The sequence below is a fragment of the Arachis ipaensis genome, chromosome B1 (assembly GCF_059453495.1).
Source record: "Arachis ipaensis isolate K30076 ecotype BB chromosome B1, ASM5945349v1, whole genome shotgun sequence".
Taxonomy (NCBI): domain Eukaryota; kingdom Viridiplantae; phylum Streptophyta; class Magnoliopsida; order Fabales; family Fabaceae; genus Arachis; species Arachis ipaensis.
The window spans coordinates 3,151,267-3,178,680 of NC_142436.1; the positions used below are offsets into that span (position 1 = coordinate 3,151,267).

Below are 27,414 nucleotides of genomic sequence, written 5' to 3' on the forward strand. Positions count from 1 at the left end.
GAGGCCAAGTCTTATGAGGATTAAAGATGTCATTATTCCTTTCTCGCCATATTCACCATAATCCCGAAAAGAACCTAAATGGATACTCTCTGCTATGATACAAGAACCAGTGCTTCAAATATAGAGGATGACAAGAAATATCCAACCTATGTCATACAAGCTGAGTTTTTGGACAATCTCGAATACAATGTAAAATCGATTCCTGCCTAGAAAGACATCTTGGGTACCTATCCAATAACGACATTCCTCTTCTGAAGTGAAAACTTGCAGTAGGAAGAGCCTCCTTAAGACACAGTCAAGCACTCAAGCCAAATACTTGTACTTTTTCGAAACAAGCTGGCGCCAAAATCAAAGCCAATTCTCCCGCTCCTCCCAATCAAACAGCTGCTTACACAACCACAAGTAACCGTTACGTGAGTCATAAACTTTGGCAGCAGATCCAAACCAATACCAACCCACTACTAGACCTGCTTGCACATCTGGATTTGTAAGAAAGAATATTATCTTTCAGATTTTGAGATAAAGAAGAATAAAGAGTATCCAAATGCCACCTACCAACCGACCAGATATTCTATATCCGGAGGTTTAAATTAGAAATGTGAACATAATTCATCTTATTAGATAACCACCCTTCTCTCTTCCAGCTAGAAAACAAAAAATTTTGGTTCAAATTCTCAATACACCAAGCAAACCCATTTTTCAACATTTTTCAAGCTTTGCAAAGACTCTTCCAAATGGGAGAGCTCTTGTTCTTAGCACAACCAAAACACTCTATTGAGATGATGAGTACTTGGCATCTAACATTTGGACCCATAACTTGTTTGGCTAATAGAAAAAATTTCAAACTAGCTTCCCAAGACGAGCAATATTCACACAATAAGGATCTCTAATCCCTAAACCTTCATATTTTTTTGGAGTAACCAATACCTTCCAACTAACAAGATTCAATCCTCTTTCATCAACTTGTCATTTGCAAAGAAAATTCCTCATCATAAACTCTAGTTTACTAATGATCCCTTTGAAAAAAATAGATACTTGCATCTGGTATCTAGGAATAGTGGCTGCAACGGAATTAACCAAGCATAGTCTATCTGCTCGATTGAGTAAACTCCCTTTTCAACTTGTTAGTCTACTCCGAATCTTATCAAGGACACCGTTAAAAGCTGAACGGGTCATCCTATAATGGTTAATGGTAACCTCAAAATACTTGCACAACTCCTGAACAAATCTGATGGAGGACATCCCATTAAAAATCTCTTTTCTTCTCACATAGACATTCTTGGAGCAAAGCATTTTAAATTTCTTCATATTAATCTTCATTCTAGATTATCTGTAAAAAGTCTCTAAAACTACCATTACATTTTGTACTTGTCTCTTTGTAGCTTTACAAAATAAAAACAAGTCATCCGCAAACATTAAGTAGGATATTCTTAATTCTCGTCTAAAAATAATAATTGGATCCCACAAATCTAAATCAATCTAATGACTAATAAAGCATGTCAATTTTTTTATACACAACACAAAAAGATAAAGTGACATAGAATTTTTTTACTAAGGCTCCGGCTAAGAGTAAAATCATTCACATGATTCTCATTCGTGTTTAAATTTTTCATGTGTATATTTTTTTTTATAATTTATAATTTTCTTTGATTGAAACAAGTTACCGTTAAAAAATATTACATAAAGATTTACCTCATTTCAGTTATTTATTAAGAGACTGGAAGCTTAGTTTTAACGGTCGAATTTTTTCAGCAAAAAGAGAAAGAGAAAGAGAAAGAGAAAGAGAGAAAATGAGAAAGAGAAAGGGTTCATCAAAATCCCTTGCGAGTTCTGCATCTGCATCTTCATCAACATCATCTTCATCATCCACTCCACAAGAACATGGCTTCTTCGCTTGCTACCTCTTGGCCTCTCTTAACCCCCGCTTCAAAGGCCACACTTACATCGGGTTCGGGTTCTTCTCTCTATATCTCTGTAGATCAAATTTTGATGATCCCCTTTTGTTAAACCCAAAAGTTGCACACATCCAATTTGCTTTTTGATTATATTCGCTAAAAATTTTCTGTTTTTTCATTCATTGGATCTTGGGTGTATGTTTGGTTATTGCAGATTTACAGTGAATCCACGGCGCCGGATCAGACAACACAATGGGGAGATTGGATGTGGTGCATGGCGAACGAAGAAGAAGAGGCCTTGGGAGATGGTTTTGTGCATCTATGGCTTCCCAACAAATGTTGCTGCTCTTCAGGTTTCATACTCTGCTCTTCTTGTTACTAGGGTAGTTGTTTTGAGATTGAACAAGTCAAATTCATTGTTGTGTGAATGTCAACATCATCAATCATAATCCCCTTTAATGAGAATAGTAGTATATGTGTATGAGTGACTAGTGACCCTCTCATAGTTTCTTTTATGTTGATTCTGCAACTAAATAGAGCACTTTCTTAAGTACTATAGGTAGGACTGAATTTCAGGACCTGTGTAAAGCATTGAGCACTAAGTTTTCTCATGCTTCAAAAGTTCAAGGATCCTCCTCAATGAATTCAATATAAATTTTTTGCTTCTTCAAACCGCTGTGTAATGATGATAATAATTCAGCTCTTCTTTCTAGACACTTCTCATAATTCTTAGTTCTGGTAAGTTCCTAGATGATAATGTTTCTCCCTTAACTCCTAGATTTCTTAGTCTTATTCTTCACATTTGCCTAACAGATCTTAGCAGAAAAATCCCTTTCTTTTTTTGAAAAATGCTCTGAAATCTCTCTATGGCCTGAAAAGGTTGTAATCCCATAATCCCTGATATACAGTTTAAGTTTGTTCTCTCGACTCTCCCTCGCATTTGGGCCTCTCATCAAGAAGCTGCAAACACTTCCATTCATTTACCATCATGTGAACTCTTCGTCATATCATCATCATCAACAACATTGCAGCGTTCTCCAACTTCCACCACCCTTCCTGGTCACCATGTTTGTGATATAGATACTTTATCAGATGATGATTCGATTTAGAAACTATATAGACACCAAAAGAAGAGAGCGGGGGGGGGGGGGGGGATGTACTAACTGAAAATATTTCACTTGAAGATTTGAAAACAGAAAATTAGATTCTGCTGAATATGAAAGTATGCTGGAAATCCAAGAATTTAAAATAGAAAATAATTGTGGAAGGATTAACGACAGGGAAAGGAGAAGCTAGAAAGGAGAAGTTAAGGAGTGAAGGAAAAGAGGAAAATGTTAGAATAGGATAGAGCTATAATATGCCTTCTGATTTACCCAAATAAAATAAAATAAATAGCTCGTTATGAAATAATGCAAATGTCCTAAATTGGATTCTGTTACAGATATTAGGACATTTAAATATATGACATACGAGTAATTTTATATGAATAAGGTATATTATATTGATACATGAAGAAATAAAAAAAAAATGGGGCTTATAGCCAGATTTTAATACCTTTTGATTGATTGGGGGATTGCAGTTTGAATGGGCTTGGCAGCACCCTGTCGAATCCTTGGCCGTAAGGAAGGCAGCTGCAAATTTTAAATCCCTTTCGGGGGTTGCCAATAAGATCAAACTCGCATACACAATGCTCACCCTACCATCTTGGCAGAGGTATGGTGTTTATTTCTTTATTGAGTTTGGAATTGAAATTCTCTTTTTGTTGGGCAATGGAGTGGATTATATACTGAGTTTACTGACAATATTGTGTATGAATGGTCACAGCATGAATATGACAGTGAACTTCTTCTCCACAAAATATATGAAACATTGTGCTGGTTGCCCAAGCTTGCCAGAGCACATGACGATTGAGATGGGCGAAATGGATGAACTCCCGTGCTATACTGGGAGAATTGATGGTTTGGTATCAGATAATGATGACATTGATGAGGGAGAGTTTGGTAAAAACAATAGTAATAGTGATATTGTACCAGACATGTGTGGTGGCGTTTCTATTGCCCAAGATTCAGATCAAAATAATGGTGACAAGATCAGCGAATCAATTGTGCAGAACCAAAAATCGGAAGCTGCCGGAGAAGCAACAACTGATCCGTTAGCTTCACAGGATTCGTCGGATTCTATCATGTTGCCTGCTACTGGTGAAGACACAAATTTGGTGAGCGCAATGAATAATGGTGGTAGTAATATTAGCGATGGATTGAGTCAGTCGGAATGTGATCAACCACTGCCGGCTACATCACCAAAAAGAGTAGAGATAATTGTGATGAATGAGAGTAACAGTTGTGCTGTTTTGGCTGCTAATAATAATAATAATCAAGAATCCAGGAGAATGTTTCTTGTGCCCCATGAAGCTGAGATAATTGATCTGTCAACACCATCTCCAAGCTGCAGTAGAAGGGTTTTGGATAGCAATAAGAAGAGAAGAGTTTCCTCCTCATTATGTGTTGGTGCTGACTTTATAGATTTAACAAAGTCACCCAACTTTGTCCAATTGTAATAATAAAGCTTTTGGATATTTATATCAGTGTGTTTAGAAAATTTTTGTTGTTTGTTAAATAATCTGGCTTGTCAATGCATGTATTGACTTGTATAATAAGTATTAGCTTCTCTACGAAAAATCTTGTATGTTCTTGGAGTAATAAATTTTCTATCACTCTCTTGCTCTCCTTTTTAGCTCAATTTCTTGCAGCTTTATATGACTCTTTTATCTTTCAGTGTTCAACCTTCAGGTTATTTTTAGTGAAAAAAAAGGAAACAGAGGAGTAAAAAAAATCTATGCCATAAAACAATGAATAAAAGTTCAATTCCTATTCAGTATACATTGGAGATTGGTAAATACAGTTCTCATTATCAAAATGTCAACAATACCTATAATATGCATTTCTTAAACCTAATATTTGATCAACATTGTTAACGAAATTTATCTTCTTTTTTTTTTCATCAAATATAGGATTCATTCTTTGAAAGAGATGATTTACAAAAGACTACTAGAGCCATTAGCATAAGTGAAGTGAACTGTGAAAGTGGGATTCCCACAATAAAAATGGATTACAAACAACCTTCGAATTCCTTAATTTTAGAGAGAAAAACTAAAGAAAATAGAACTAATACTATAAAATTTAAAAATCTAAACTAGTCATTGATTAATGATTTGCACACAAGTACTTTAGCTGATAAAGCAGATGCAAAATAATTGAAAAATGCTATTGTACACTAAAATCAGTCACTAATGTATTTGTGTATAAATACATGTGTAGTTTAATTTATTTTCAATGTGTATTTGTATTTCAACATGTATTTTATACTAGTGGCTGATTTTGGTGGCTGATTTTAGTGTACACGTAACATAATCCTAGTTTTTTTACTGCATAAACTACTAAAAATACACTCGAATAATTTTATTTCTGACAGAAATGCACTCGAATTTTGTTATCGACAAAAAATGTCCTCAAATAATTTTAAAATGCAATAAAAATATCCAACATTAAATATGTATTTTTCAAAAAATACTTTAGAGATTAAATTTTGATGCGATTTTTTATAAGTATGATTAGAAAAATAAAATATTATTATTCTTAAAATTTGGTGGCTTTTCGTTAATTATATTTTTTTGTATTTTTTGAAAAGTATTATTGGTTATTGACAAAAAACAATCACAAAAAAAATATATACTTAGTAAAAAAATCACCAAATTTTAAGGATAAAAAATCTCATTTTTTTAATCATATTTGCAAAAAATCACATTAAAATTTAATCTCTAAAGTATTTTTTGAAAATATATATTTAATGTTGTGTATTTTTGTCGTGTTTTTAAATTATTTGAGGGCATTGTTGTTGATAACAAATTCGAATGCATTTTTGTCAGTGTAACACCCTAATACTTTTAAACTGAGTTAAGCTTTATTTGGATTATATTTAGTAGCTGATATTCAAAACCTTGCAAAATTTTTCTTTTAAAACGAAGGTGAAATATTTATGTAAAATAATTTATAAATAAAAATATTGAATAATTAGTTTTTATTAGAATAGTTACTAGTTTAAAAATATAAGTGGATTTGAAAATACTAACATGAAAAACCAGTGTGCTAAACTATGAAGGCACAACAATGACAAGCTTTACTCATACCAAATAAAAAAGAAAACATCACAGTTACAATTGCAATCAGTCAAAAAGGATAAAACAAAACACATAGGACATCCTAATTCTCTTATTTTGTTTAACTATGGCTAAAACAATCGCATATTCTTCCTTCTTAAAGTAAACGTTTAATGTTTTGTATCTACATCCTCGATAGCTTGCTCCTACTAGTGCACTTGTCTTTTCACCTCAATTGTATTGCTTCGTACTGCATCATTCCTGAAGATGGTACGGAGAGAGGGGTGAGAAACAAAAGTTTCTCAGTAGTTTTTATCTATATGGTGTCATCGTATCCATCCCCAGCCACTCCGAGTTTTTAAAATAAAAACAGTGATGATGCAATGTTGTTCAATTATTATTTTCAAAAGTCTTGATTAGTCGGAGTGGTGTGACTTTTAGATGCTTCTCATTTACTTATGTTATGACATGTGTAATGCATATAAAATGCCTATAGCGTTAAAACATATAAAGGTAACTCATAAACCTTGGTATGATGTTCTCATATGCCATAAAACAAGACAAAATAAATAATAAATAAGAGAAGAATAGTAACATTGCCATAGATAGGTCAAACAGAATAGATCTGAATAAAATAAAGATCTTAAACAATATCATGCATCATACAAGAAGGAACTTTGGAAAAAAGAAGGATATTTGAATGCAATAATAAACATAATCATAAATAAAAAAGGATAAAAGAAGAACAATCATGATCACACTTTTCATTGCACTTTTCATTACTTTTTCTCATAGCTTTTATGGAAGGTATTGAGCTCAAACCGGTATAAAAGGTGGGAGTCCCCTTCCCTTACCGAAGGTTCTTATCCCAAACGTTTTGGCGATCACCTTCCCTTACCGAAGGATCATCTCGATCGATCCCCTTCCCTTACCGAAGGATCATATCGATATCTTGTCTTTGGGGGTCACCTTCCCTTACCGAAGGTTCATTCCCTCAGTTTAATTTACGATCAAGGTTATTTAGACATACACAAGAAAAGAGTTATATCAACAAAGATATCTTATTATATAAAATTGATGGGCGTTCCCTTCCCTTACCGAAGGTTCCCAAAAGTTTGTCGATCACCTTCCCTTACCGAAGGATCATCTCGATTCGATCACCTTCCCTTACCGAAGGATCATCTCGATTATCTTGTCTTTGGGGGTCACCTTCCCTTACCGAAGGATCATTCCCTCAGTTCTTTAATGCACATAAGATTGTTATTATAATACATAATGCGTATGAAGGAAAGAGACATTCTACCATGACATGCAAATAAAGCTAACATCTATGTTCGAAAACATTTAAAACATGACATATAAAATTAGCACAAAAACCCCCTACATCGAGTGAAGTTCCACTAGGTATTCCGATGCAAATAGATGTGCTTTGTTAGTGAAGAGAGACTTGTTTCATGGCTAGACTTTGTGTATACTAGAATGTTTTGTATAGAAAAAGGGAATAGAATGAGAAAGGAAGGATCAAATAGCTCTCAGGCATGTGCAGATTATGTTAGGAGGCATTTAGGTGAAATCTTCAATCTGGATCGTCACTTTGTGAGCCTTATAACTTTTTCTACGTTTGGAATTTGGAATTAGCTATTAGAGACAAATTTATAGAGAATTGAATGAGCTTTAAAACAAATCTTAAACGAAGTAAATCGGATAACAATAGCTTGATATATTTCCGAAATACTGTTAGTATATCAGGCTGGCTGATAAGAGCGCGATTTTCTACTCTGAACTCGTAACCGATTTATCTATCTAATTTAATTTGAATTTGATTTTATACTGAACTTAAGGAATAGAGCTAGTATTCTTATCTTTTCATATAACTAAATATCATTCAAATCTAATAAATGTAGAATTAATTATGACTATATTTTAAAAGGTTGTTTTATTGTCGGTTAGAGATTTACTACCACTAGTGCTCTCATATGTTTAAATTTTAAATTCAAATCTTAAATCATTACCATTTTAATTAATTAATTAGTTATTAAATAATGATTTGATTCAAAAAGTTGGGATGTTACAGTCAGCGACAAAATTATTCGGACATATTTTTTATGGTTTACCCTTTTTTATAAATATAAAACGACATAATTTAGTACAAGAATCAATCCACCTCAATTTTTTAACGACTAGTGATGAATGAAAATTATCTAAAAAAATACTACTATAAATTCTAAAATATAAATTAAAAAATAAAATTAAATAATTATTAATTTTAGAGACCACTTCAAATTTCAAATGTAACTTCATGGACTAATTTAAAGCTTAACTCTTTGTTTCATCCTTTCCATCTTGCATCCATTGTCATGTAACTATAGAGCCTATGATAAAATTCACAAGATAAGTCCACATCCAGCCATCACATTCAAATCTATATAACTTGCAAATTGCAATGACATGTCTCTGTCTCACTTAGTAAATGATAGATTGCACCTTATTGCTAACTGAAAGACTTAGGATTGAAGTCTGAATGCAATTTAATGAAGAAGCAACCCATGCCCATGTGGGGCTACATATCATAAACTTGCGTCAAATACGTAATTTTCAGATACAGAACGTGAGCCATCTCGCTGAAATGTCTGGATCTATTCTGCAAGCAAAATGGGAATATTGGCTTTTGATATTTTGCCGCGTGTATATATATAGAGTTTGATATTATGTATCTTTTGATCTTCTGTTCTTATTATATGTTTGTGTCTTTACTCCTCTTTGTAGGCAAGTTTTCATTTACGTAAATGTTACGCTTTTTTTTTTTGTGACTTTTGTTTAAACTTTCTTTCAAAGCTCTTTTTTATAAATTTTTTTCAACTATTATTATGTATATATTTTATTTTAGAGGTCGTAATACCTCACTACCCCAACTTTACAACTTAAGCGTAAAGTTCTGTGTGGTAGGATGTTACACAATACGCTTGTAATAGGATGCGATAAAGATCTGCAATTTCTGTTTCATTGTCATAAGATATTGGCTCGTGCATTTTTCGTGAAATTTTGAGGAGATGAGAACTACCCATGAGTTATATGCTAAACTTGATGAGGTTATTGTCAGTTATGAGAACTACCCATGAGTTATATGCTAAACTACCCATGAGTTATATGCTAAACTTGATGAGGTTATTGTCAGTTATGAGAACTACCCATGAGTTATATGCTAAACTTGAGGAGGTTATTGCCAGTTCTGGGAGATCAGCTCCCAAATTATTCGAGTTTGATGCCTGTAGTTAGATTGGTGCTGGCATTGGTGGTATCTTTATCTTTTGCGGCTAATTTAAATCGTGACGATGAAATGGATGTGTTTTGGGAAATAATTGTTCATTTTACGAGCTTGTGGTTGCAATGATTCTTCTTATATGATTTCTGCTAATGTGAAAGACAAAGGACCTGATCTGATTGAAAATATAGTGCAAATTCTCTTTATATGTCTATAGTGTATTTTTACGGTCTCTTCTAAATATTTTTTTCTTGTAATGAAATTTTTAGGTATTACAAGTTACTTCTCAGTATTGATGGAATTCAAATATAAAAATACATTGCTTCTAATAATTGTGCAAGATGGATACATTTGTGGTAATTTTTTTAAATAATAAATAAATACAAAATTCCATTTTTATTGAAAGAAATTATCATAAACATCAAACACAATAACCACAGTACAACCATATCTTATTCGGCGTAACAAACATAAACAAAAAGACTTAAAGAAGAAACAAACATGATTAACAGATCTTACATGAGGTTTTGAAATCGGTGAGGCTAGTACAAAACAGAGAGGATAAGGTGGTATGAAAATATGATAGACAAGGTATTTTTTCAACTAACTCATTTGTGCAGGTATGGCAGGAGGAAATACTACCACAGGAGATAATCAGTTTCAGCTTTACTAAGAGTATTTGGAAAGGTCTGGTGCCACCGAGAGTGGAGCTATTTGCTTGGTTTGTGTTGATAGACCGAGTGAATACTAAGGAAAGGCTAAACCAGTTTGGTATTATCACCCGGGAAGATAATGTTTGTGTATTATGTAATAATGATGTGGAACATGTACATCACTTGTTTCTAGGCTGTACCTTTGCGTGGCAGGTGTGGAATGCTTGGATATCAGCTTTTGGCAGACATTGGTCTTTTTCGGGGACGCTGAAAGAGCACTTTTTGAGCTAGACAGAGGAACCGCGGAGTAAGGAGAACCAAAGGCAGCGGTTGAGGTGCTTCTGTGCAATCCTTTGGAACATCTGACTGGAAAGAAATAAGAGGATATTCCAGAATACCAGCAAAGGCATTGAAGAAATTATCAACATGACTTTCCTTAGCGCTAATGAGTGGAGTTGTGTGGATCCTTTTTGTTGTTGATGTCTATGTCAAAGATGACTTAGGGATCGGTCTTGTGGGGTTGTTCTAGTTCTTAGCTTTTAGTATTTAGTTTATTTTTATTCTTTTTGATTTATTGGATGATCCTGTTTGCTCCACTTTACTGTGTTGAGCTTTGCATTCAAAAAAAAAAAAAAAACAACATATCCATATATGTTTATGTTGCATGCATTCCTAAAATATATTATAGGGTTCAAATGCTACTAATAAGAAGACTAAGAGCTTCCATCTCCTCCCTGAATTTGGGCATGGCAGCATTAGGGAGAGACACAAAAACCCTAACTCCTTCATCTTTCATTGATGAATCCAACTTACTAGGAGGTGCAAAAATGCACAAGTCCACTGCGGCAAACATGTTGCATGGTGCTGGTAACGAATTCACTAGAACATTCCCTCCAAAATCCATGTTTTCCAAGAAACCCAAATGTTTCCAATCGGTCACATTAAAATATGCACCAATACCATCCACATTAAAATCTTGTTCTTTTGTCACCAAAGTGTTGATTGAATCCGTGATATAGTTTCTAGTAAAAGCAACTTTCTTGATCTCTTTGATGTGCTTCACAACTTGTGAGAGAGGTTTCTCCATGAGTTCTTTAACTGAAAGGACAACATTTGCATCCACAATTGCATTCCCATAATACCCTTCAGGCAAAGGTGGATCCAAATGTCTTCTCGCCCCAACTAATATGCCTAGCATAGTTTTCCCATCATAGTTTAGTTTCAAGGCTCTAGCCCTTGACCTCCAAATATAAGCAGTGAGTGACTCAAAATTTGTGAAAATTTCTTTCATAGTCTTAATATTATTGTGATTAGTAAATTCTTTGATCAATCTCATTTTGAGTCTTCTAAAACTCTCTCCATCCACCTTAAAGCATTCATGTACGAGTGTTGTGGTCGGAAGATATGGTGAAACGGCGGCCGAGGCATCATCGATAGGACTCGGCAAGGGCATTTCGGTAATTGACCCCATCAGCCTCTCCCTTTCCCAAACAGGCTTTATTGATGGCTCATTTCTTCCTCTTGCTAACTCAATTATGGCATGAAGAAATTGAGAGACTCCAAATCCGTCACATACAACATGTGAGACCCCAATTCCAATTGTGAATCCTCCACATAGAAATTTGGTTACCTTGAACCCTAAAGGGTAATGATGTCCACTTTCATCATCTTGTGAAGGAAGCTCAAAGGCCAATTGTTTTGCAACTTCCATGTCATCAATACCATCAAGGTAATGAAGAGATGAAAGATTGCAATTAGCAATTGCTTCTATAAATGGAACTCTATCATTGGAATTGCAATGAACTCTAAACTTCCCATCATCATGTTTGACTATCTTCCCAGCAAGAGGGTAGTAATAGAACAAGGCCATTGAGAGTGATTTTTTTATCACATTAATAGGGTTAGGGTCAATTTGGTCATTTGGGTAACCATCATGTTTTTGTGATTTGTAAACTTGAATGATATGCCATAACATATTAAGGTCAGGTCTCTGATCAAGTGTAGATAGAGAGAGAATAGAAGAAGGTGTAGACTTAGATGGTTTGATAAATACAACATCTTTCATATCCACAATGAGAGGTGCCATGATGGGAAAATGTGGCTTTGATGGATTTAGAGATTGTTATCTTTTGTGTTTGTGCCATTTGAAATATATGGGAATAGAACTTATATAGATCAATACTTTGTGATCATATGTATGTACATTTTGTTTTGTTTAGATTAAATTATTTTCATCTAATAATTATTGAAATACATGATAAGACCATCCAACAATAATAATAGATAGGGTTATGTTACGTGTACACCAAAATCAGCCACTAAAGTTAGCCACCAATATAAAATACATACTGAAATACAAATATACATTAAAAATAAATTAAACCACACATGTATTTATACACAAATACATTGGTGGCTGATTTTAGTGGCTGATTTTGGTATACAAATAGCATTTCTCAAATAATTAGGACTGTGACAGGTACTGCCACATCCTTTTTCTTCCTTTCTGTCTATCTATTATTAGTATTATTATTGTCATTATTTTCCTTTTGCTTTTAAAATTTGGGACCAGGACTGTGACAAGTGTGCTTGAGATGAGGAACATGAAGAGGAAAATCTGAGAATAAAGAGACCTCAGCACTGGTCAGATAAATTAATGATGCCTCACATGATAACTGTGTGTGTCACCTTTTATTCTCAAAAAATAATAGATATGAGTGTCACTCTCACTATATATGATGCACAATCGATAATAGAAGTGTCCACTAAATGTAGTTTATCAACATCAATACTCTGGTTTAAATACCAATGTACAAAAGTTCAACTTACTACAACTAATTTGATTCCAGCCAAGTCTCACCAAGGATTCAGTATAACTAAACTTTGCCTTTTTGCTGTTTAACAGTCATCACGCTTTTAGTTCATTTTTAGAATATGATATATATAGTTATTTTTGTTATGCAATTGTTCAATAACTATTTTAAATTATTAAAAATCTGAATTGGAGCAAATAAGAAGTGCAAGTCAAACAATAAGAGAGGAAATCAGTATAAATAATATTGAATCTTGAGAGGTGTTAAGTGTGTGGTTCAACACTTTTGAGCATTCATGTTTTGTATGAAATAACACAAGCATCAAAGTAGATTAACTCAAATGAAGTTGACATATAACATTTTGGTTCTATTATCATCCGATCAAAACTGGAAAGTTCAGTAAGAGACTGATTCAGAGCAAAACTGAGAAATGTACTAAAACTTTGATATTGAGACACAACATATGCTACAATAAGGTCACTGCATTATGAAAATGCAAGACCGGTAAATGCCAAAAAATTGGAAAATTCAAGTTACAATTTGGTCATTGCATCATGAAAATCAAGATGGTGTTCCCATGAGATGAACAGACAGAGTAAAAAGTACAAGAATAACAAGACCTTCAAAATCTGGAATCTGTTATGACTCGGGTGGTTGTGGCGGCTGGTCATCTATCTGCGGCTGTTCTTCTGGCTCTTGTGGTTGCTGCTGTTGGTCATTTTGCCAGACCCAAATAATATCCTTAAGTGCAGGTCTTATACCCTCTTGCAGTATTTTCTGGTATTCCAATGTATCTCCATTGGATTTCTTCACCTCCACCAGATGGAACATAGGAGTAACCTCGAAAATCTCGGCATCAATTGATAAAACCCCCTTCCTACCTTCGGTTAAACCATCCAATTTCACCAAGCCAGCTGCTGTTTTCTTTATCTTCAGCTTTAGTCGCTTGGCAGCATCTTCCAGCTTGGAAAAGATGACCGATGCAGGTTGTCTTGAACTAAACCTTGCTTCTCTTTTCTGAAAACTGTCTTCGAAAAATGAAGAAAGATCGAAACCAGCAGAAAGGGAGATGATATCAAATGCATTTATACTTGTTGCCACAACTGGTTCTTCCTTTGCTTCTGCTGCTAGACCTTCACCTTCATCACTTAGATCAGAAACTGTACCTGAAGAGACGCTAGTGGTTTCTGCGTCATGTTTTTTGTGCTTAGCTTTAGGTCCTCTCTTAAACCAAGAATTTTCTGTAATCTTGGCAATAGTAATCCTGGTTTCAGGATTTGGATCCAGCATCTTTCTCAACAACCTGCATACTTCTGGCGGGAACCAACTCGGGAATTTTAATTCAGCCTTGCTTATCTTCCTATACATCTCTATCAAATTTGCATCATGAAAAGGGAGAAAACCTGCCAATAAGACAAATAGAACAATTCCACAAGACCAAATATCAGCTTTTGCACCATCATATCCCTTCCTTTTGATGACTTCAGGAGCAACATAGGCAGGGGTGCCACAAGGTGTATGGAGTAGGCCATCCTGCCGCTTGGACTCCGCGAGCGCACTTAACCCAAAATCAGATATCTTTAGGTCCCCATTTTCATCCAACAGAATGTTCTCCGGCTTTATATCTCTGTGGTATACGCCTCTACTGTGACAATAATCTACTGCATTGATTAGCTGCCTAAAATACTTGTGAGCAACATCTTCCTTGAGTTTTCCCTTGGACACCTTGTCGAAGAGTTCACCACCTTTAGCAATTTCAATAACAAAGTAAATCTTAGTCTTGGTGGCCATAACCTCGAAAAGCTGTATAATATTGGGATGCCTAGCCCTTCTCATAACAGATATCTCGCGCGTGATTTGTTCGGCACGCCCAGTTTTCATAACCTTATCTTTGTCAATCATCTTAATAGCCACACTCTGGTTAGTTATCGCACTCCGTGCATAGTAAACCTTCCCAAAGGTACCCTGCCCTAGTAATCTTCCTAACTCATATCTTTCCAACAGAACAATTGATTTACTCTCCATACGAAACTCCCAAAAACAAAACAAATTTCTATCCTAATTCCCTAAAAGCCACCTAAATTCTATATCATTTACAATTCTAGAGTATATGTATGACACTATAAGTATATAACCAACTATATCTATAACCGAATGGTATTTCAACCGTCTTCACAGAGATCGCGTATTAACAGAAGCGGCACTCTCAAAAAACTAGTGTGCCAATTGTGCATCAAGGTATTATAGCTAATGAATGTGCTATAAATTTGTATTCCACTATTTTCAAGCATCAATTGCAGATGAAATTGCAAAGGTATCACCTTATGGAAATCGAATACAGAGCTTCGATCGAGAAGGCTCATCTTTCGGCATTCCAAGTTGCATGAATCTCAGTTGTCCAAACTATAAGTTGCTGAACTTCATCGGTGCTATTAGAGAGAGAATCTGAAGAAGAACAAATAAAGAAATATCCACTTCAATAATTGTTAAGATTTCTTCTCTATGAACAATTGAACATAGATTCCAAGACACAAAAGGAATGGCCATGAATCATGATTAACCAATTTGAAAACACATAATTTTAACTTAAAATACGGAAAGAATTGAAAGAACTCGGAGATTAAAATAAATATAAAGCGGTGGAAAATAAGAATAATAATGGAATAAGCTTGACCTTTGTGGATCAGGTGGGAGAGAAGTTGGTAATACGTTGAAGAATGTAAGATTTGAAGTGGCAGAGGAGAAAGTGTAAGAGACAGAGAAAAAGTGAAATATAAGCGATGCTTTGTTTTGATTTGATTCCGGAATAGAGAACCAAAGTGAATTTCATTCGGTGATTAATTAATTAATTATTAGTGTTTGTATTATTTTTTTTATGAGTATTTTTTATTTGGCAGCTCAATGATTAATTCATCGTAAACTTAAATTTTATTTAAGAATTTGTCGTTGGCTAATAAAATATTACATGCTAAAAACAAAATTTAAACTTGTAATACTTGTTTAAAAAATTAATAAATTAATTGCTGAACCAATCAAAATTAGTTAGTATTTGTATTATTATAGTATATTTTTTGATATTATTTATATCATTTTTTGGGATCAACACAACACCGCCTTACTCATACACATTTTATATTCTCTTTTTCTTTTTGTTTACTCATATTATTTTTTAGTCTGATAAGATAAGAATTAATCCGTCGTAAATTTAAACTTTATTTAAGAATCTGTAAATTTAAACTTTATTTAAGAATCTGATCAATGAATTGCAGTATATACAAAACAAAATTTAAATATCTAACATTTATTCAAACAGACAAATAAATTAACTATTTCACTATCTAAATTGATTGTATGCTCACTTTTTCACCAAGGGAGATTCAAACCCATGTGGCCATTTTACCAGGCAAATGTGTTTGTATTATTGTACCATTGAAGTTGGGGAAAATGTCGAGAAAGTGCATGTGGGCCAGGCCCAAAGACGTGTGACCCAATTTGTGGTTTTAAGGGGCAGAGTTTCTGCCATCAGACAAAAAAGCCACTTGAATCTGTTCGTACTTATTAATTGGCATTTGGGCAAGTTATCTGACAAAAACGAATTTAAAGACAAATATAATTTAATACCAAATAAAAAGACATAATTTTTTTCTTTTTATTTTTATTTTGGGATCCTGACTTCTTTATATACTCTCTTCTGATATGTTGATGAAAATATATTAGCTTCTATCTATTTTTATCGTGGACATATAGATTTATTTAAAATAGATAAAACTCATCCTTAAATATGATAGAGTGTGAGAAAAGATTCAAAATTACATCATTTTTAGAGTAGGTCATAATTAAGAATCTAGAGCATAATTTATTTTGGATAAAGATCTCTGTTTATGACAAAAATGGTTAAATATCTAATTTTATTTTACTCAAAATAAAAATAGATAATGAGAGAACAAATACACTAATTCACTAAAGTTATAGTAATAGCTTATATATATACACAAGATAGATATATATAATTGTCTTATATTAAAATTCACTCAAAACAGAATATAGCACCTGATTCGTCACTTTATAGCTCGATCTTTATTATGCATTATGAATCATAATTCGATTTTATTTGTCTTCATTCTAAGTTTATAACGGACGATCTTAATAACCGTTATTTTGACTTAATGACCAACAGTCATAATATCAATTCTATTCATCAATTCTCAACACACACACATGATAAGTTCTATTTCATGTCTTACATTCTATAATCATAGAATTCTTATATCTCTTAAATACTTACTAACTTGAGCATCGAAGTGTCTTTTGCAAGTACCCACCCTCTGTGTTCTTCTTGCCGAAGTATACATCCTTTGGAGACGAAAAGACAAATTCAATTTCTTCTAAGGTGAGATATACCTCGAAAGTTCATCCACACAAAAATAATTGGCGCCGTCTATGGGGACGAGTAAAATAATTCTTATTCCCCTCATATTCATAAAACTGGGCTTATATTCAAAATTTTGAGCCAATTTTAACAATCCTGTTTAAGATTTTATTTAATATCTCTTATCAAATTATAATATATCGTAACTTTTTTATAAAGTATGTACTTTATACATTCGAATTGCTTCACTTTTACGTATCATAATATTTCACATCTCATAATCGATTAATGAACCAATCCGAAAACAAACTCAACTTTCAATCAATCTAAGAACAAACTCGATTTTCAATCAATGCGAGCACAAACTTGCTTATCAATTTTGCTAATTTTTTAAAAATTCTCTATTTACACAAGTAAAATTATATATTTTATTTAACATACTTTTACATTTATATTTTGTGTAACTAATATTTACTAATTTATTAGTTATTCAAACTTCAATATATATTCTATACTTTATGCTATTAAATTTTATGTTACTATTTGTTTAATGAAGAAAGTTAAGCAAAAAATAGTTACAAACATGCAAATTTGTTATTTTTGCACAAGGAATATACTTCATAGTTAAACAAAATTTATTATATCATTAAATGATTACTTATTTTATTGCTTTATTAACAAATTAATGTAGATTCTACGAAATAAAGTTCAAATATTAACAAATAAAATTAAATAATTCACATTTGACATGTATGACATTCATATATGTTGTCTTTTTTTCTACAATTATCAACTTTCAAGATATATTTTTCTACTTTGAACTCTTTCACTTTTACAATATATATTATTCAATATATGTTGTGACTTTGTACATATTCATTTTCACAATTTATCTTATTCATGTCATATGACATTCACTATAAATTGTAAATATTCAATAACTAATTGCTTTGAGCGAGAAATTCATCAATAAGCTGTTGTGGGCCGAAAAAGTTTCTAAGACAATTAACCATTATATCATCGAATCATACAATCGATTTCGTTAATGGATATCTATTTGTGAATTTTTCAGTTTACATACAATCAAATGCTAAAATTGTTCTTGAGCGAAAAAGTATCCCCACACAGCTATCTTGATTGAATAACTCTTATCACTCAATTATTTTTCGAATAAGTGCCAACATAATAACCCGACTAAGCTTGGGGGCTCACTATATTTTTTAACCGAGTTATGACTCATTTTATTTTTCTAAATTTGTAAGGACGATCTTAATAACCATTATTCTGACTTAATAACTAACGGTCATAATATCAAACCTATTCATCAATTATATGCCTATAAAAGGCACCAATTTCTATATCTAACACACACACATGATAAGTTCTATTTCATGTCTTAAGTTCTATTTCATAGAATTCTTATACCTCTTGAACACTTACTGACTTGAGCGTCGGAGTGTCTTCTGCAGGTATCCACCCTTCGTGTTCTTCTTGCCGAAGTATATATCCTTTGGATCGGAGACAAAGAGACAAGTTTAATTTCCTCTAAGGTGAGATATACCTCGAAAGTTCATCCACACAAAAACACCACCAAATAAAACCAAATTAACTGCTTCTCTATTATTTCTCTAATTCTGTTATGAATAAAGATTCAGAATCTTTATCTTTTCTCTCCTTTATACTAGATACATTGAATTAAAAGTATATCATTCATAAGTTAGCTTCTATGGCCCAAAATTTGATAAGTCATTGTCATTTAGTACCTATATATAATTTCACGAGTATTCATGCTTGTAAATCTTGTGACTCTTAAGTACTTTTAAGTATTGATACTTAAATATTATTTTGATTATTACTAGTAAAAGTTGAGAGAATGTGGCCGTTAATTTTAAGGTCTTCATAGAGCTACAGCTTGTCACATGTCACCTGTGACACTTCAGTACTACCAATAAGCAATGTGTACCCCTAAATGTCAGGATAATTGAAAGCACAATGAGTATTTATATGAAAACTTACTTAAGCAAAATAAATTATTTTCATTGAAAGTCATGATTTTTCTAATGAAAAGCTAGTTTCCATGGTGTAAAAAGTACTGATTGAAAAGAAAATAAAAGAAAAGAGTAGCATTCTTCTTCTTTATCATGTGATAGAAAAATACACAGATTGTAATAGTTCATCAGAAAATTATTGCATAGATTGTAATGACTGATTCTAAAATTATTGTAACATTTTTTTTTTATTATGTGTGTGTGTGTCTTGTCCAATGAGATTAGTCATAAAAAATCTGTCATAAAGTTGCAAGTGTAAGGAGTAGTGTATAAAATTAGTCCCACATTGAAGAAAGCAATGAAGAGTGAGAAATTTATAAGATGAGAGACCCATTAACTTAGAACTTTGAGGTTTTGAGTTGGATGTGGTGTATTTTCATCTTATGTTGTTCCTCTCAAAAGTCTCCCCAGTTGGATTTTGGTGGTATCAGAGCCGATGGTTAAACGGTTTGATAGTTTTAAGTGGTACTACTCACTAAAGTTACAACAATGGTTTATATATATACACAAGACAAAGATATAAGATATGTATAACTGCCTTATACTAAGACTCACTCAAAACAGAATATACCACCAAATAAAACCAAACTAACTACTTCTCTACTATTTCTCTAATTCTGTTATGAATAAAGATTTAGAATCTTTATCTTTTCTCTCCTTTATAATAGATACCTTGAATTAAGAGTATATCATTCATGAGTTGGCTTCTATGGCCCAAAATTTGATAAGTGAATATTCTGCCTTCTATTTTTCTCTTCTTTGTCTTTTCTTTCTTTCTTTGGTGTTTTGCTCTCTCTCGTTTAACATTCATAGTTCCAGAAATTTCTTTATGGTATTAGAGCATGAATTTTGAACGAGAAAAAGCAGAACACCAAAGAAAGAAAAAAAGATAGAAAAGAGAAAAATAGAAGGCGAAAGCTAAAATTAAAAGAATAGAGAGAACGAATACACTAACTCACTATAGTTACAACAATGCTTTATATATATACACAAGACGAAGATACATATAACTGCCTTATACTAAGACTCACTCAAAACAGAATATACCACCAAATAAAACCAAACTATGTACTTCTCTATTATTTCTCTAATTCTATTATGAATAAAGATTTTAAATCTTTATCTTTTCTCTTCTTTACATTAGATACATTGAATTAAGAGTATATCATTTATAAGTTGGATTCTATGGTCCAAAATTTAATAAGTAATATTTTCATTTAGTACCTATATATAATTTCACGAGTATTCATGTTTGTAAATTTTGTGACTCTTATGTACTTCTAAGTATTGATACTTAAATATTATTTTGATTATTACTAGGTAAAAGTCGAGAGAATGTGGCCGTCGATCTTCATAGAGCTACAGCTTCTCACATGTCACCTGTGACATCTCTGGACTATCGATTAGTAATGTGTGCTCCTGAATATCAGGATAATTGAAAGGACAATGAGTATTTATATGATAGCTTATTTAAGTAAAACAAATTATTGGCATTGAAAGTCATGATTTTTCTAATGAAAAGCTAGTGTCCATGGTATAAAAAGAACTGATTGAAAAAAAATAAAAGAAAAGAGTAGCATTCTTCTTCTTCATTACGTGATAGAAAAAAATATAGATTATAATAGTTCATCTTAAAATTATTGTACAATTGTAATGACTCATTCTAAAATTATTGCAACATTTTTTTTCTTTATTATGTGTGCGTGTATCTTGTCTAATGAGATTAGTCATAAAAAACCTGCTCATACTGTTACAAGTGTGAGGAGTAGTGTATAAGATTAGTCCCACATTAAAGAAAGCAAGGAAGAGTGAGGAGTTTATAAGATGAGAGACCCATTAACTTAGAACTTTGAGGTTTGGAGTTGGATGTGGTGTCTTTTCATTTTATGTTGCTCCTCTCAAAAGTTTCCCCAATTGAATCTTGATGGCATTAGAGGTATCAAAGCCGATGGTTAATCGGTTTGGTGATTTTAAATGGTATCAGAGAGACCCATTAATTTACTACTTTGAGATTTTGAGTTGGATTTTGGTGGTTTTAAGTTTTGTTCTATCTATTCTTTCAATTTTAGCTTCTGCCTTCCATTTTTCTCTTCTCTCTCTTTTCTTTCTTTTTTTGGTGTTTTGCTCTCTCTTGTTAAAAATTTACGGTTCCAAAAAATTCTTTATGGTATCAAAGCATAAATTTTGAACGAGAGAGAGCAGAACACCAAAGAAAGAAAGAAAATATAGAAAAGAGAAAAATAGAAGACAGAAGCTAAAATTGAAAGAATAGAGAGAACAAATAAAACTAAACTAACTACTTCTCTACTATTTCTCTAATTTTGTTATGAATAAAGATTTAGAATCTTTATCTTTTCTCTTCTTTACACTAGATACATTAAATTAAGTGTATATCATTCATAAGTTGGCTTCTATGGCCCAAAATTTGATAAGTGAATATTGTGATTTAGTACCTATATATAATTTCATGAGTATTCATGCTTGTAAATCTTGTGACTCTTAAGTATTACTAAGCATTGATACATAAATATTATTTTGATTATTACTAGGTGAAAGTTGAGAGAATGTGGCTATTGATTTTAAAGTCTTCATAGAGCTATAACTTCTCACATGTCAGCTATGACACCTTTGAACTACTGATAAGCAATGTGTATCCCTGAATGTCAGAATAATTGAAAGGACAATGAGTATTTATATGATAGTTTACTTAAGCAAAACAAATTGTAAACATTGAAAGTCATGATTTTTCTAATAAAAAGCCAGTGTCTATAGTGTAAAAATTATAAAAAAAAAACTAAAAGAAAAGAGTAGCATTCTTCCTCTTCATTATGTGATAGAAAAAAAAACACAGATTGTAATAGTTCATCTTAAAATTATTGTACAGATTGTAATAACTCATTCTAAAATTATTGCAACATTCTTTTTCTTTATTATGTGTGCATGTGTCTTGTCTAATTAGATTAGTCATAAAGAACCTGCTCATAATGTTGCAAGTGTGAGGAGTAGTGTATAAAATTAGTCCCACATTGAAGAAAGTAAGAAAGAGTAAGAAGTTTATAAGATGAGAGACCCATTTATTTACAACTTTGAGGTTTTGAGTTGGATGTGGTGTCTTTTCATCTTATGTTGTTCTTCTCGAAAGTCTCTCCGGTGAGATTTTTAGTTGGATTTTGGTGGTATCTGAGATATCAAAAAGACCTGTTAACTTACTACCTTGAGATAGTCCTTGCTACAAATCTCATGGGCTAATTGCTGGACACATTTGATTCCTTTCCCATATTGTATATTCTTTATCTTTCTAAAAACAATCTCACAAAGTGTTGCCCGAGTCTTTTTCAAAATTAACCAGGTTAAATAGATTGAATCTCAACAATAATAAGTTGTCGAGTACAATTCAAGTTATTTCATCCATGCCACAATTGTTTGAAGTGAGCATTGAGGGGAACTCCGTCGAAAGTTCTATTCCAAACCTATCCAATTGCAAAAACTTGAAATATATATCCCTTGCAAATAATAGGTTAACAGGTGTAGTTTTACCTTTTTTGGAATTGTTCAATGAAATCTATCAAGTTTCATTGGAAAACAACTGGTTGTGTAGGGTCCTCTTCCTTATTTTAATAAGGTTCGACCTCTAAAGATAAATCTTACTACTAATGCATTCTGTTTAGACCATCATAGACCTTGTGATCACAGAGTCACTACTTTACTTCAAGTTGTTCAGGCATTTCAATATCCATTTCTCTTGGTGCAATCATGGCAAGGAAACAATCTTTGTCAAGCTTGAAATTTCATCACTTGTGATGACAAGAGCAACATCAAAACCATGAGTTTAATTTTGGTGGTATTAGGGCTATCTGAAAGACCTATTAACTTACTACCTTGAGATTTTTTGTGGTTTTAAGTTGTATTAGTGGTATCAAAGAGAATGGTTAATCGGTTTGCTGGTTTTAAGTGGTATCACAGAGACACATTAACTTACTACCTTGAGGTTTTGAGTTGGATGTGGTGTCTTCTCATCTTATGTTCTCCCCGGTGGTCGAGAGCTCCCCATGGAGACCTAACAAGTGGCATCAGAGCCGATGGTTAATCGGTTTGGTGGTTTTAAGTGGTTTTTAGTGATATCAGAGAGTTTCTTACTACCTTAAGGTTTTGAGTTGCATGTGGTGTCTTCTTATCTTATGTTCTCTCACTTGGATCCTCCCTGAAATCTCTCCAGAGGTCTAGAGCTCCCCATGGCGGTCTCCCTCGTCAATCTCTACTTCCTCGATCTTGGAAACAACTCTCTCAGTTGTTCTTTGCCATTTTCTTGGCCTCTCCTATCTCCAAAAACTGATCTTGTCTCAGAACAACTTTACCTCCATCCCTCACAGTAGCTTCTAAGGTTTAAAAAATTTGAAACTCCTTGACTTGAGTCATAGTGCCAATCTCTCACCCTGAAAATTTCTTACCGACTTGAATAGCAACTCACGCCTTACAGTCCAGTCCTCGAACTCAGGGCTACAAACCCCATGGGCTCATTGCCGGACACATTTGATTTCTTTTCCGTATTGTATATTCTTTATCTTTCTAAAAACAATCTCACAGAGTGTTGCTCGAGTCTTTTTTAAAACTAACCAGGTTATATAGATTGAATCTCAACAATAATAAGTTGTCAAGTATAATTCAAATTCTTTCATCCATGCCACAATTGTTTGAATTGAGCCTTGAGGGGAACTCCTTTGAGAGTTCTATTCTAGACCTATTCAATTGCAAACACTTGAAATATGTATCTCTTGTAAATAATAGGTTAACAGGTGTAGTTTTACCTTTTCTGGGACTGCTCAATGAAATCTATCAAGTTTCATTAGAAAACAACTGGTTGTGTAGGGTCCTCTTCCTTAATTTAATGAGGTTTGGAGTCCAAAGATAAATCTTACTACTAATGCATTCTGTTTAGACCATCCTAGGTCTTGTGATCACAAAGCCACTACTTTACTTCAAGTTTCTCAGGCATTTCATTATCCATTTCTGTTGGCGCAATCGTGGCGAGGAAACAATCTTTGTCAAGCTTGAAATTTCATCACTTGTGATGACAAGGGCAACATCAAAACTGTGAATTTGACAAACATGATTTTGACGGGGACAATATCTCCTTCATTCAAGAATTTAACGGATCTGTATGAATTGTATCTTGGTAGGAATAAATTGAACGGATTCATATCAGAGAGCTTGGCAAGCTTAAGAAAACTCAAAAAATCTTCCACCATTCTCAACAAAAATCATCGTCATTACCACAGATAATGCTTTTCTCCAGCCGTCTCTCTCATCCAAAATCTCAATCTCTTCTACTTTTATTCTAGGTATACTCATTATTATCTCTATATTGAGCAATGTTAAATTACCAAAAATAAAAAATAAAACAAAATTAAGACTATGTTAAACTTATAAATTTATACCAACAAGAGATTACATTCAAAAAAGCGATGTGTGTGGATGATGAGCTTATAACAACTTAATGTAACATTAAAATAAATTACACAACCATTATTCTAAAGCAAGTATTGATCACTTTATTATATATATATATATATATATATATATATATATATATATATATATATATATATAAAGAAATATTAATGAATAAAGAGTTAAAAACATAATTAACTTCTATAGGCTAATGAACATACATGTTCATCTCTCTACGCTCATGTGTAAAATATTGAAGAATGTTAAAGGTGTATGAGGGTAAGAAAAAGAAGGATTGAAGTTGATGATGACCGAAAGAAGAAATAAAAACTGAATATAGAATTTTATAGAATGATTGTGATATTCTGATTATAAGTGTTGGTGTTAGTTTGGATTGGTTTTTTTAAGTAAAAAAAGTACTTTTCTTAAAAAATAAAGTACTTTTATTCAATTTAAAATTTATTTGGATACGTTTTTTTAAAAAAAATATTTTTATTAAAAATAATAAATTATTTATTTTTTCTAAAAGCTAACAATATCTTGTTTTAAAAAAAAACAAAAGCAAAAGATGCTTTTTAATATTTGAAAACACTTTTTAAAAAGTCTATTCAAATATAAAATAATTTTTGTTTGATAAAAAAAATCCTTTTTAAAAAATAAAAAATAATTTTTTTTAAAAGTCAATTCAAACTGACCGTTACTCTTATACACTCATACATTAATATATACAATAGCTAGGATTTCTAACTTTCTAACTAACTAAAATAATTTAATTTTTATATATAAAAAATTATTTAATGAAAAAATTTAAAACTTAATATTAAATCTGAATAAAATTGTAAGGACATTATATATTTTAATATTTGAAAGAATTTATCACCTAATACATATGTTTAACAAATTAAATACTATAGTACAAAAATAAGGCATATATGCAAATATGAATATAATTTTTAATATTATTATTACCACTAAATAATATTTAAAAATATATATTGTTAAAAAAATGTGATATATAAATGACAAAAATCAAGGATTAAACACTTCATAAGAAGAATAAAAAATGATGTGATGATATAAAAATTATAAAATGATAATTTTACCAAAATATTTATATGATAATATTAAATGTTATCTAATATGCCAAGAAATTATTGTGTTATTACTTGATTTTTTTATACATTATAATAAATTAATAGATAGATAAATAAATAAATAAATAGATTTTTATAAAATAAAATTTATTCTCTAAATAGGATATGCAATATTAGAATTTAGACTATTAATATGAATTAACGTTTTTATACTACATTTTTATTTAGAATTAGATTTTTTTTTTATCAAAGATAGGAGATTCGAACCCACAACCTCTTAATTGAGTATGGGGAGACTATGCCATTTGAGCTATAACCCATTGACTTAGATAGTTTAGTATGTGAGATTAATGTTAGATTGATTATATAAATACTATTCTCTATGATAGTATAAATATAATTTTAAAATAAATATTTTGTTATGTTGTTACAATGGATGACATATTAATTTTTTATGAAACTTGAGATCTTATATGTGATTTATCCACTATAACATTACTTTGGACTCTCCTTTAATATAGTTTAATAGACATATACCGACTAATTTTTAGTATGCATTTAATATTTTAGGATGCATATAATGGTAGAAGAGAAGTAATGCTAGTGACATATAGTCACTTTTTGATATATGTGTGTGAGAGAGAGAGAGAAAAAGAGTTAGTTTTCAGTTATGGCATTTTTTTAAATTTAAATTTCTATTTTGTAATTATTTCTCACTTCAATGTATATATGCGGGTATATCAATGGCTGGTATTGGCATTATTGTAATAATCTTTATTGTGATTGTTTTATTATCACAAGAGACATTTATTACAAAAAAAACTTCTATTGATTAGCAGGTTAATGAGCTGATAAAAAGTTATGGTACTACATCAATAAAATATACTTAAGTAGAAGTAAAACAGATGACAAACTCATTTCATAAAAACATTCTACTTGCTTTTATAAAGACTCGGAATTAAAACCATAGTTATCAGAATCGGACCGGACCGATCAGTTTGACCAAAAAACCAATGAATCGGTAGTCTAGCCGGTCCGATTGGTAGATTGGACCGAATAAGCATTCGAACCGGTCAACGATGGTCAAATCCATTAAAAACCGGCCAGTTCACGCGTCAGATCGAACTAAACCTGCCGCAGGTCCACGGTACGCCGAACCATCGTAGGAGTGCCCACTTGTGCCCAAAATTGTTGAATGCAGGTTTCGAACGCAGAGCTGCGCCAAAACCCAATCTTTCCCTTGCCACTGTGGCAAACTTGATTCTTACTTATGAATATGACAAACATTATATATATAACAAAACGTAATGATTTTTTATTTTTTATTTATTTTTTAACGTATGAATTTACATGGATACCAAACAAGTAACAACACATAGTATACAAATATATTGATATATTAATATTGATTGTGTTATCTTTTATTTTTTATTTATTAAAATTGAAAAAATATTTTGTATTAATAACAAATTTATTATCTTTTTTTGTATTATAAATTATATCTAAGAATTGATATTTAATTGTTATTAATATATTTTTGAAAATATGTATTTAATTTTTAATTCTAATTTTATTTTTATAATTTTATATTTTTATTTAATTATGAACGGGTCAACCGGGTAAATCAGTGATTCACCGGTTGAACCAGTAACTCAGTGACCCAGTCGTATGACCGG

At 32.0% G+C, this 27,414-nt stretch overlaps 2 protein-coding genes and 1 pseudogene across 2 annotated transcripts; 1 reads left to right on the top strand and 2 right to left on the bottom strand.

Annotated features, from left to right (window-relative positions):
- The first annotated feature begins 1,739 nt into the window (after positions 1–1,739).
- On the top strand, positions 1,740–4,615 carry LOC107642765 (Excinuclease ABC, C subunit, N-terminal). The gene is made up of 4 exons (XM_016346271.3): positions 1,740–1,948; positions 2,110–2,248; positions 3,475–3,608; positions 3,720–4,615. Exons 1-4 carry the CDS (start codon positions 1,791–1,793, stop codon positions 4,450–4,452), a joined length of 1,164 nt encoding a protein of 387 aa, XP_016201757.1. The 5' UTR covers positions 1,740–1,790; the 3' UTR covers positions 4,453–4,615.
- A 5,915-nt stretch (positions 4,616–10,530) lies between these two features.
- Positions 10,531–12,097, bottom strand: LOC107644340 (tetrahydroanabasine acetyltransferase pseudogene; annotated as a pseudogene).
- Positions 12,098–13,190: 1,093 nt separating this feature from the next.
- On the bottom strand, positions 13,191–15,611 carry LOC107642853 (CBL-interacting serine/threonine-protein kinase 10-like). The gene is made up of 2 exons (XM_088500841.1): positions 15,454–15,611; positions 13,191–15,224 (listed from the first exon to the last, which is right to left on the bottom strand). The coding sequence occupies exon 2, from the start codon at positions 14,802–14,804 to the stop codon at positions 13,419–13,421; it is 1,386 nt and encodes a 461-aa protein (XP_088356967.1). The 5' UTR covers positions 14,805–15,224; positions 15,454–15,611; the 3' UTR covers positions 13,191–13,418.
- Between the last annotated feature and the right edge of the window lie 11,803 nt (positions 15,612–27,414).